Raw genomic sequence first — 12,985 nt, forward strand, 5'->3', positions numbered from 1 at the left:
AAATTTAAAGATTGCTTTATTAAGGTCTCTTAAGAAAACATCACACTTCCTTAAAGTTTAGCTCTCAAAAAAAACATTGAAAAAATAATGGAGCAAAAAATACAATTCTTCGCTCAGTGTTGATACTAATGCACAGTTTGTCCAATTGCCATTTGAACCACAAACAGCACTCCTCTCTCTGAGGAAAAGCACTACATATCCTATTACCAGATGTAGTGGCATTTCTCACAGTGATTTATGTGGAAGGCCATTTCTTGGACTACAGAAAGAATCAATTTATACGCACAGTATATGTTCTTTCTTTAAGACAAATATTGTTCTGGTATTAATTGTGCTTGTGTTTGTCTTGAATACATTAATCACTAATTTGAAATTCTAACCATGAATAGGGCCACTAAGAATATGCACTATGGAGCAAGTCCTGCCCTCAGCCTGCCGTAAATGGAGGGCCACCTGGCAGTGGAACATAGGCAGTTCTGCTATGCTAAGGAGGCAATACTTGGGGGGCTATGCAGACTGTGCATATTACCTGCATAGCACAGAGCCCTGTATTCCTTGGGCTCACTGCATAACACAGTCCAGCAGAAAGGTGGGGCAGCTTCCCCATCCAATTCCTCTGGCCCTTACTCAAAGGGGACACTACAACCATGGAGGCTCCTACAGTCATTACACGCCATTGCTCATCATGGCACATGGGGAGAACATTCTTTTCTTCCTTACCCTCAGATCTTAACTGCACTCAACAAAAATTCCTGCTCCTAATTAGATATGTACACAAGAATAGTGAAAAGCAACAAAACAAAGAGTTTAGCAGTACTGGACTATCTAATATTATGGTCCACATCACCATGGCATCTGAGCACATCACCATCTTTAATGCATTTTATCATCGATACCACTGTAAGGTAGGGAAGTGCCCATTTTTACAGATGGAGAGCTAAGGCACATAAAGTCTAAGGGACCTTGTAGGAAGGTGCAGTGGCCTTCCTTCGAGCCTGGGCCCGAGGAAGGGCTGCAACGACCAGAGCAGACAGTGAAAGGGCCAGCTGTCCAGTCCGCCCAGCAACCAGGGAGCCGGCTAGCGATAGGTCCCGCCGGCCGGCCAATCCGGCAATAGAGGGGCAGAGCCACAGCCAGGGCTGGGCATACAAAAAGCAGGCTCCGCAGCTCAGTAGGAGACAGGCTGCCACCAGAGGCAGACGTGCTGTCCCGCTGGCTGCAGCAAAGGCCTGAACCCAGCCGGGCCACTGCCCCAAGCGAGCGCCTCCCAGAGCATAGGCCAAGTGACTGAGCCCTAAGGGTTGGATAGGGCCTCTGGGCCCCCTAGACTGGCCTGGGCCACCAGGCCCCAAGGACTGGACAAGACCTCTGGACCCCAGTGACTGGGCCAAGGCCCCTGAGCCTGAGGGCTGGGGGATACCCTCAGAGGCCGGTCCTGACCTGGAGGAGTTGCCCTCCGCCGAGGAACCCCAGGAACCCTGCGACCGAGAGGAGCTGTTCTCCGCTGAGGAGCTCCCCGCCTTGCCACCGGTGGACGAAGAGGGACTGGCAAGCCTACCGCGGGCCGTGTACCCCATTGACACCGAGGATCTGGCAGATACAGGTACCTGGTGATACGGGGAGGAAGTGGCCCAGGGACAGCCATAGCTGTGGCTGAGACAGGGGCAAGACCCCATCGGCGTGCTGCAGCGGGAGCACTGCCGACGCAGTGGCAACGCCTTTGCCACTGCTAGGGCCCTGGGCTAGGACACAGTGGAGTCGGGTGGTCCTGCATCCCCCTTCCCTCCCACCTTGTCCTCGCCACCCAGGGAGTGATTTCCATACCCTGCTATACTGACCAGAGGACACTGCGTGCTTGCCCGCCCTGCCAAGGGCCGGGGCAGTAGACTGCCGGCTCGCCCACCCTGCCTGAGGGCCCGGGTGATAGACTGCTTGCTTGCCCGCCCTACCTGAGGGCCCAGACTACGACTCCTACGGATGCTAACATTCCCCTTTTTGGAAGGTGCAGTGGCCTTCCTCTGAGCCTGGGCCCGAGGAAGGGTCGCAACGACCAGACCGGGCAGGAGCCCATCTTACAGACCTACACAGGAAGTCTGTGGTAAAGCAGGGAATTGAACACAGGTCTCCCAAGTTCTAGACTAGTACCTTTTAAAACGGGACCAGACCTCCTCTCTGTAGCTTTGCTCTTTCCCATAAAACCACAGTATACAATCTATCACAATGTATTATTTAAGGGTCTAAAACATGCATGGCACTGTATAAGACACAGATATTAAGGCAGTTCATGCCCTAGAGCACTTACAAGATGCACTGAGATCCAGAGGATGGAGAAAGTTATCCTATGTTCATTTTTTAAAATGTATTCCTTAATCTATTTTTTTAATTGGCTGTGTGCAAACATGTATGCATACATATATGCATACAAGTGCCTACTTAAATAATTTGATCTTTAGAAAGGTATTGAACAAGGAGAGAGCGAGAACTTTCAGCATTTACTTCTTTGAAACAAGCCTAACACCATAAAGAGCATGTGCTCGTTCCCTAAACAAATCACTTAAAATCCACACAAAAGTTAGTTTTAAGGGAACTACCATTTCAGAGCATCTGCAATATAAATATTAAATAATATTCATCATCATCCTGAAAAGCCTTACTTATTCAGTCTCACCAAGCCACACTGGCATCCTCTTAGTAGATTATGGAAACAGAAAAAAGAATAAATTAAGTACAAACTTATAATCACAATTAATTTCTACAATGGTTTTAAAGGACAATTTAAGAATCTTATTGCATAATGTACAATGTTGGCTCCATAACTGAGTATAGCAAAATGCACACAGCACATATATCAGGTACACATATTAGATAGCTCTGACCCAAAGACAGAAGAAGAGAGACCTTAAATTCCCAATCTATTTCTTATATTCTTTCTCTGAGATAGGAACCATGCCTTACCTAGTTTGTACATTGATTAGCAAATTGTGGGCACTACCATAAAAAAATGATAAAAGATGGTGATAAATTCTCATAGTCCGCGTAAAGAAGGTCTTCATAACTATCTTCTAGGAATACTGAACAGTGCTAGATTAAAACCAAATCTCAAAAGAAAAAAACAGCTAAATGCTTCATTGAAATAGACAGAGCTATTGCACCTGTTAGAGACAGGAAATTAACTAGATTATTCAACTAGAATTATTCATATAATAAGAGGAATTGTGTCACCAAAAGTGGATTTTCCATCTTTATCCAATAGATTTTAATCTTAGAGAAAATTATTTCCCCACTGGTTGAAACAGTTGCCTTCATTAGCTAACAATGCCTAAAAATCACAATTTTTCCAGGTTATCTGGCAATAATTCCCAGTCCAGTCCATAGTTATAATTTGGTAGATTCATAGATTCCAGGGAGGACTATTGTGATCATTTAGTCTAATCTCCTGTGTAACACAGGCTACAGAACTTCCACAAAATAGTTCCTAGAGCATATATTTTAGAAAAGCGTCCACCACAATCCTTAGTAAGTTGTTCAATGGTTAACTACCCTCACTGTTAAAAAAATTATGCCTTATTTCCAGTATGAATGTGTTAGCTTTCGCTTCCAGCTATTGGATCATGTTATACTTTCTCTGCTAGACTAAAGAGCCCATTATTAAATATTTGTCCCTCCTGTAGGTACTTTTAGACTGTAATCAAGACATCTCTTAAACCTTCTCTTTGTTAAACTAGACTGAGCTCCTTGAGTCTGTCACTATACGGCATATTTTCTAATCCTTTAATCAGTCTTGTGGCTCTTCCCTGAACCCTCTCCAATTTATCAACATCCTTCTTGAACTGTGGACAACAGATCTGGACATAGTATTGCAGCAGAGATTCTCCTATTTGCATATCCAAGGATCACATTAGCCCTTTTAGTCACAGCATCACCCTGGGATCTCACCTTAAGTAGATTATCCACCTCCAGCCTTAAATCTTTTTCAGACTGACTGCTTTCCAGAAGAGAGTCCCCCATTCTGTAAGTGCGGCCTACATTCTTTGTTCCTAGATGTATACATTTAGCCATATTAAAATATATTATTGGCTTGCACCCAGTTTACCAAGCATCCCAACTCGCTCTGAATCAATTACTTGTCCTCTTTATTATTAACAACTCCCCCAATTTTTGGGTCATCTGCCAATTTTATCAGCACTGATTTTATATTGTCTTCCAGGTGACTGATGAAAATGTTAAATAGCTAAGGGCCACGAACCAATCTAATGGAATCCCACTAGAAACACACCCATTTGATTCCCCAATTATAATTACATTTTGAGACCTTCAGTTAGCTAGTTTTTAATCCATTTAATGTGTGCCATGTTAATTTAACAACATTCTAGGTTTTTACTCAAAATGTTGTGTGGTGCCAAGTCAAACGCTTTACAGAAATCTAAATATATTACATCATTACACTATAACCTTTACCAAACTTGGTATCTTTTTTTTTTTTTTTTGGTTATGAGATTACAAGTTAGTATACACCGCTTCAAAAGCTCTATGGGGAAAGGTCACTTGTTATAAAATACATGGGGGGGGGAAGGGTGATTACAAATAGATTAGTCCATGGTGGAAATGACACAAACTAAGCAGGAGGTACGGATAATCTGGGTAAATGCTACGGAAAAATAAATATCATGAGTGGACTCAAAGCAAACAGAAACAGTTCAAATTGGCTTCCTACAGTATTTTGTGGAACACACGATGTCCACATGCCCGTTACCAATAAACTGCAACACAGAAAACAAAGGCCAATACTGTGAGACCTTGAAATATATAGCTACTACCAGCCTCTTCCATAGCATAGCTGCACGCATTACTGTGAAGTGTGTGGCAAGCTTGCACAAAAACAACAGAATAAGATTTCTGTAATTGACCTGCAGCGTTTGTCTGATGCAACCCACCCTGTCAGCATATGTTGATGCTGCTAGGAAAGTGTTTAGGAAAGAGTTAAGTGGGTTCTGCTGGCTCTCAGAGGCAAGTGACTCTTGACTTTACCCGGCTATAAGGGAGGTGGGAGTGGCACTCTTGGAGGAGAGAAAAAAATAAATTAAACTGATAAGAACAGATAGTGCGCTTGGTCTTGGCCTTCAACAGACCGACAGACCGAGGTAATGTTTTATCGCCTCCAGCCAGAAGACTGATGGGAGCCAGAAGGCACCCCATAGTCCCCAACAGGCGATCAACTAGATCTTAGCCTTCATATCTAGACTGTGGGCTGACCAGCTCTGAGAGAGGAACCCCAAGCCTCTTATGGGGATGGGAAAAAGTGCTGCTATTAGACTACTGGGTTGTCTTATGATAATGGCCTTTCCGGCATAAGCCAGCATGGTGGTCCCAGGCTGTAACAGCCTCAGATCTGCAACAAAACCAGATGAAATGGCACTCATCACCTTTATGTAGTCACAAATATTTAACCACATGTTTTAGTACTTTATAAGAAGAAATCATTGCTATTCTTCAACCTGAAATGCCTTTTTTCCCCCCTTCTCACCCTTCCCAAACTGAAATTTATTACAATTCTTTGGAGTAGCTAGGAGTGTGGTTAAATGGAGGAAGCTATGCTTGTTTGCATGGAATCCACTATTTCCTCCCTGCCAAAACACTTGTTTAAAAAAGTCATGTAATATTTCTACTAAACTGTAAATGCAGTCGACAAGGAAATGGCCTACTGGCAGTGCATTACCTTTGTGGCAATGCCAACCGGCCTACAGCAAAATAGCGCATATAATAATTCCAACATGCATTCCCAAGTAATAAAATTGTACTTTACATAAATACCACAGAACTCAGGCAAGATCCAGAAAAAGCAATGCAAATTTGCCCAAGCTTTCATGCTTGCCTATATCAATTGTATGTCATAACTAAAACAAAATAGAAAAGCATCTACATATGTCCAAGGATCCTGTGAAGTTAGATCATATAACTCTGGGAAAACTATTGCAACTTAAATCTGTGTATTTCTTGTTAACCACTGTAACAACTCACTAATAAAAATTAAGAAAAACTGGGTATCAAATATACAAAAGAGTACTAAGACCATACAAGTCGTTTAAGACCATAACACAATTTATTAACAAGAACATGTGTTCTGTGTAATCCAGAATTGTTATGTTAAATTACTTTGGCCTTTGATATCATTCATTTGATTACAAGAATTAAAAAGATTCACAAGCTTTCAAATTCAAACAGTGACCTTTGGTTTATAAGCAGCTATTGTCATGCTGATAAAATCCTCTCTGATAATTTAGTCCTTAGCTTTCATTACCTAGTGCAACTACATGCAATTATGTTAAAGTGATCCCAGATGTAATGAAGATGATTCATAAATGTAAAAGAGTACAACTGAAAAAACCCCAATACAATCAAATATAATTAATCTGTAACCAATACAGTTCTTAAAGAACAGTTTTAAAATGTTAAATCTTCATTAATTAAGCCACTCATTAAAAAACGGCAAGCTTGAAAGATATGTCTTGTTCATCTCAGTTTGAATTATTTCTGTTCATTCTTTAATTTCAAAATATCCAAAAACAATGGCTTTGATAAAAGCTTTATTAGTTGTCTCTTTAAATGCCATGTTTCAGACTACAAAACAATCAGTAGTTTTGCTTTAACTATTCACTAACAAAACTTTTTAGAGAATATTCCTGCTTTTTTTTAAAACCACAGATCTACGAAAGACACTTGAATTTATTCAAGTTACCTTAAAAAGTCACTGGGTAAAAACAGCATCTTTTTGCTCAACTGCTGTGGCTCTCTATATTTATATTAAAATGCTGACTCATGAGATACTGACAAAAAAAGATTAAACAGTATGATAAGCAAGTAGGTGTGTCATGCTTAATATTCCCAAACATATTATGAAAAATACTGCCTTTAACAACATCTAATGTCTTGTTAACCCGGAATGGGTTCTAATGATAAATGGCATATGAAAATAAATAATTTTATTATAATCATACTTATTAAAAAGCTGTAACTATTATTTATAATGCAGTTCAATAAACAAAAGTACATCCCACTGGTGGCAGTACTGTCCCTGGATAACACCTGTCCATGAACTTCTCAGAAAGCAATATTTTTCAATGATTATCACTCTTATATAATACATTCTATTTATTTTGTCAAAAAAAAATCTAAGTTAATGCAGAAACACATTCCTAACTTATTTTAAGTTTAGTAACATGTAAAAACTGGTCTGGAATTATGAACATTATGTCAATAACAACTAATGGGTGAAATCCTGAATTCCGTTCTTGAATACCACTAATCAAAACACCCTTTGAAGGGAGGAAGGATGATTATATGGTTACAAGAGTGGACTGAACTCAGGAAATCCGGGTTCAACCTGAAACAGGCTTCCTTTGTTACCTTGGGGAAGTCACTTAATCTCTCTGTGCCTTAGACTATGTCTACACTATCACTTATGTATGAATAAGTCACCCCTCTGAGCAAAATAAATTACACCGATATAAGCGTCGGTGTGGACAGCACTCCCATTTACACAGCTGCTGCCGCTCTTTGGAAGTTGATTAATTAAGTCGATGGGAAAACTCTCTCCTGTCGGCTTAGAGCAGCTACACAAGAGTTTACAGAAGCACAGCTGCATGAGTAAAACGGAGATAACAGTACTTTCTTATAAGGGGAATTGTGAAAATCAATTCAATATTTGCAAGATGAAAACTCCAGTGACATGGCCTTCTAAATATTGAGGAGATAGAAGACAAGCAGTGAGTGAAACCTGAATAAGGATTCCAGGATTTTGCCCACATTTCTGTTATTTATATAAGCCAGAATGCTACAGATAGCTGTGCAAACAACATATCCTGGGCAAACAACATAACTTGTTTAAAAAAATCCACATACTGCTTACCCTCATTGGATGTATATCAGCATATGGAGGTTTTCCTTCAGCCATTTCTATTGAAGTGATACCAAGGGACCAGATGTCTGCCACACAGTTATAACCAATCTCTTGTATTACCTCAGGAGCCATCCAAAATGGAGTACCTATCACAGTATTTCGTTTTGCCATTGTATCCTGTAATTACATCATTTGTGCAATTAAAAATTGTACATTTGTCTGCACTGATTCCCATTACATTTGTTTCATATTTAAGATTAGAACTGAGTTTCCATTGTAAGCATTACATCACCCCTCCTCCCCATCCCTAAATCTACAAATAAACAAATATCCTCAACTTGGTAGGTGAGGTCTGTGAAGGAATTTTACTTTCAAACATGAAGTAAATAAGACAAGAGATTTCTTGATTTTTTGCTCTTAAAATAAAGAACCTCTCTGGGGTCCAATAAGTCTAAGGTTTTTTGCTGCTTTAGTTTATTTCTCTTCTTTCCAATTTTTTGCCACAAAGTTTACTGGACCCATGTCATCAAAAGGATAATCTAGTTGATTAAATCTCAATTTTAAAACATATTAGCATTTTAAAATAGTGACACTGGAATGGGACTACAGAATCCAGGGAGAAGGAAAGAGGGTGTATCTAGCAAGAACAAGGGAAGGGACAATACTGTGGGCCATCCCCACCCACCTCTGTTGACTGCCTACAGGCAGAGTTAAGATAGGGTAGGTACCTTAACTGAATTTCCAAACTCTCATGTCTGGGTTTCTTGAAAATCTAATATTAACCCTAAATTTCTAGGATGTTTATTTATCCATATATTTAACTTCTACAAAATAAGGATTACTATTAGCTGGAATTGCTAACTACAACATTATTATAAGGATTTTTACTCTTAAGTTACTGATATGTACTCTCAACTGCTTCATTTCTATGATTTTTTTAAATGGATTACTTCATATATTTAGTTGAATTCATAATATTCAGCAGATGCTGTTGCAATGATAATGTAAAAGTTATTCCTGTTATGTCATACACAAAATATGCAAACATCTGTGACCCTACTGACATAACAAAGGATCAAACTCTTTTGAAAGGTAGCAGTGCCCATAAAACCCCATAACTAATAAGTTAGCCAACCATTTTTCCAGGTTTTGAAACAGTTGCTCCTTAATAATGCCAGAAAAGGGCCAAATTGGATTAATAGAAAATGGTATTCTTCCAAGCTCTGACAACGTAAGTCACCAGGATGAGACTGTGCTCACTATAGGTGGTGAGATGTTCAAAATATGGTCACATGCTCTCTGAGCTCCACTGGGCTCCTTAACCTTGGCTTCCCTTTGGTGGGTTTTCAATAAGCACATGGGCTCTGCTAACCTACTTAGGGCATCAGTTGAGGGCAGAAGCGTGCCCAGAAATTTAATTTTGACCCCTTTTGATGGGCACTTCTGTGCCCACCCTCTGTCCCACGAGGAGCGCGCTTTTTCCCCCCTCCAGCTGTGGCCCCAGGAGGAGCTCACTCTTCCCTTCTCCCCCCACCCCAGCAGGCGCTTGTGCTCCATCCTCTGCATACACCCCCCTCCCACCAGGAAATTCGCCATCGCCACCCAGGGGCCAGAGGAGTTCCGTACCTCCAATGATTATTGAGGGGGCCATGCCCCTGCTTGCCCCCCGTGCATGCCCCTGCCCCCGGTTAAGGGGTGAAAGCAGTGGTAACTTTCCCAAAGGCCATCTACTTGAGGCACCAAAATGAAAAGTCTCTCACAATAAACTGTGCAGTACTATGATCCTCGCTCTTCCTTCTACAGGAGCAATGAAATCATTAACAATGTTGATATTTAAATTATTGTTGTTAACACCTCATTCTGACAGCTATTGTTGCAGACTCCACACTTTTATTGACATCTCTGCATCACTTACATTCAGTTCCTATATTTGAGGTTTTCTTTGCAACTCTAACAGCTAGGGACTCACTTTTTCTTTTTTTTTTTTTAAATTGAAACAGTAACTTCAGAGAGTTGTGGTATGGCATATGGGCACATACTAACTGGTGCCAGACTGACAATACTGAAGTATTCTATGTATTTTCAAGACAACTACAGTATAGACACCGGAGCTGTAGAGTCTTCCAAAGGTCCTGATAAGGCTATAACAACTCAACCTGCTAAAATCAAATTAATGGCATTAAAGTAGATCTGCACTGGTGCTATGGGGTTTTTAATCAAATTAGGTAAGCTCAATAAAGTTAGAGAGAAACAAAATAATCAACCATGGAAAGAAGAGTGCTCTCTTTCCCACCATCACCAGTCACTCCTGGCCATGGAGAAGGATGAAAGGAAATAAGAGTAGAAACCCCTTTTTTTAAAAAAAAGTGAGTGGTTAAGAGCATTATAACATTCTAAAAAAAGCTGACATTTTCATATACTTACTGTTAACTGACCAGCCACTCCAAAATCAGCTAATTTTGCATGTCCTTCTGTGTTAAGGAGGATGTTTCCAGCCTTTATATCTCTGTGTATTTTTCTCATGAAGTGCAAATATTCAAGTCCTTTAAGTGTGGATTTAAGAATGGTTGCTATTTCATCTTCTGTTAACTACAAGAAAACAAACATCTAACTACTTTTCTTCTTGGGTACACACACACACACACACACACAATAGTTATACATTTAAATAAACAATGTTATATACTAGAAGAATGAAACTCAGGTTCTGTAAACTGTTTTACAATTATTATTATTTATATAACACACATGAAGAATGCTAGATGCTTTATAGACATTATGCAGGACCAGGTCTAAATTTACAATCTAAGCCTTTGATCCTGCAAATTGATTCACATAGCTGGAACCTTATTTCTGAATGTAGTCCCACTAAAGTAAATGGGCTTCAAATAGGAACAAGAATTCACCCATGCAGATCACATTGCAGAATTGGGTCCTAAACATCACATAAGTAAAATAGGGGTTGAAATGGTGCCATGAGATCATCCATCGGGAGCAACTGGTTTCTAAAAAGCTGCATTTGGATCACGTCATGAAACCCGTCCTGGAAATAGTCAATTACATTTGCACACACACTCTCAACCACAGACAATTCAAGAATCTCATTGCTGAGCTTGACCAAGGCCTTCCCGGTGACCTGCCGCTTCACTGTACTGGGTTTTAGATCTGGCATTTCTGGTGGACATGCTGCGACATCTGGACAAACTGAACTTGGATCTCCAAGGGAAGTTAAAGATTCTGCCAGACCTGGTGCAAAGTGTATTTGTGTTTGTCAACAAACTCAAGCTGTTCAAGGCGCAACTTCAAAGAGGGGAACTAACACATTTTCCCTCAGTGTTAAATGCAAGTGAACAAGCACCCAAAATCTTGAAAAGGAGCACAACACGGTATGCAACATTCAGGATGGTTTCGTGGAAAGATTCCATGATCTACAGCTGAAAAGGCCTCAGATTACATTCCTGGTCGACCCTTTCAGTGCTGACGCTGACTGTTTGAAAGCCCCGTTAGACACAGATGAAGCAACGTCTCAGATTGAGATGATTGAACTTTCTGAGGATGCAAACTTAAGTCTTTTCTAAATGAAGGAACCCTTGAGTTCTGGAGAACTGTACTGATGGAGAAATACCCAAATGTCAAACGGGCTGCGCTCAGACTACTGTCAATGTTTGGGTCAACTTACCTTTGTGAATCAGTTCTCTCAACATTGAAACTTGTGAAATCTAAGCATCAATCTGTTCTAACTGATACACACTAAATTACATACAGGGAATTACTTCGAGTGGCCTCAACTGAATATAAGCCAGATTTTAAAAGGATTGTTGAAAGCAAGGATTGTCAAAAGTCCCACTGAGTCAAAAATCGCAACATACATTACAATAAACATTATGATTGTTTTGTCTTATTGTAAATTATTGTTTCAATGTATGTGCGTCCAGTATGTATGTGTGTGTTTATACTGTACTGTATATATATATACACACATAAAAGATAAATGTGGCTCTTTGCGGTATCTATAGCTATTTTTTGGCTCTTGGTCTCTGACTGGCTGGCCACCCCAGACCTAGACCATCCCTGACGGGTGTTTGTCCAACCTGTTCTTAAAAACCTCCAATGACAGGAATTCCACACTTCCCTTAGAAATCTATTCCAGTGCTTAACTGTCCTTATAGTTAGAAAGATTTTCCTGATCTCTAAACTAAATCTCCCTTACTGCAGACAAAGCCCATTACTTCTTGTACTACCTTCAGTGGACATGGAGAACAACTGACCATCATCTTTATAACAGCTCTGAATATATGTGAAGACTGCTATAAGGTCCCCCTGTCCTCTTTTCTCAATACTGAATATGCCCAGTTTTTTTTTTTTTTTAAACCTTTCCTCATAGGTCACGTTTTCTAAACCTTTAATCATTTTTCTTGCTCTCCTCTGGACCCTCTCTTCAATTTCTCCACATCTTTCCTAAAGCATGGCATCCAGAACTGGACACAGAGCTCTAGCTGAGGCCTCCACTGTGCCGAGTAGAACAGGACTGTTATCTTTTGTGTCATACATACAACACTCCTATTAATACACCCCAGAATGATATTAGCTCTCTTTTCAATTTCATTGTTGACTCATATTCAATTTGTGATCCACTATAACCCAGATCCTTTACAGCAGTACCACCTAACCAGTTATTTCTCATTTTGTAATTGTGCATTTGAATTTTTTTTTCCTAAACGGAAGACACATCTTAACTCTGCATTTGTACAGCAATAGCAGAATTTTCCTTTGATCCTCATTAGAGTCTCTAGATGTTACTTCAAGATAAGTAATAAATTAACAATAATAAATTAAGGTGAGTTGAAAGTGATAAGCATTTCACAGAACTGGCCCAGGATGAGCTCTTCAGCTCTGGGTAGAGAGTAGAGGCCAAACAAATCCTTTTCAATTCTCTATGTTGATTTCCATTTTCAAAACACTTTGCTGAGATTATAGAGCACAAAAGACAGATGAATATAGATTTTGCTCTCAGAGGCAAAATAAATTACTGTGCAAGGGAACAAGACAAAAGTCTGTGCATTCCTTACATCCTACAAGTGCACAGGT

General features: G+C 40.1%; 1 protein-coding gene across 4 annotated transcripts in view; it reads right to left on the bottom strand.

The window, feature by feature from the left end:
- STK3 (serine/threonine kinase 3) overlaps window positions 1–12,985 on the bottom strand; it is a 269,719-nt gene that overhangs the window by 181,824 nt on the left and 74,910 nt on the right. For all 4 annotated transcript variants that reach the window (XM_067537086.1, XM_067537107.1, XM_067537093.1 and 1 more), the window contains 2 exons: window positions 10,322–10,486; window positions 7,907–8,074 (listed from right to left, as the gene is read on the bottom strand). In XM_067537086.1, the coding sequence (XP_067393187.1) occupies window positions 7,907–8,074; window positions 10,322–10,486 (333 nt within the window). The remainder of the gene's footprint in view (window positions 1–7,906; window positions 8,075–10,321; window positions 10,487–12,985) is intronic.

Source organism: Emydura macquarii, unplaced genomic scaffold (assembly GCF_026122565.2).
Source record: "Emydura macquarii macquarii isolate MOO-44397 ecotype Brisbane River unplaced genomic scaffold, CSIRO-AGI_Emac_v2 contig_383, whole genome shotgun sequence".
In the NCBI taxonomy this organism is placed as follows: Eukaryota; Metazoa; Chordata; order Testudines; family Chelidae; genus Emydura; species Emydura macquarii.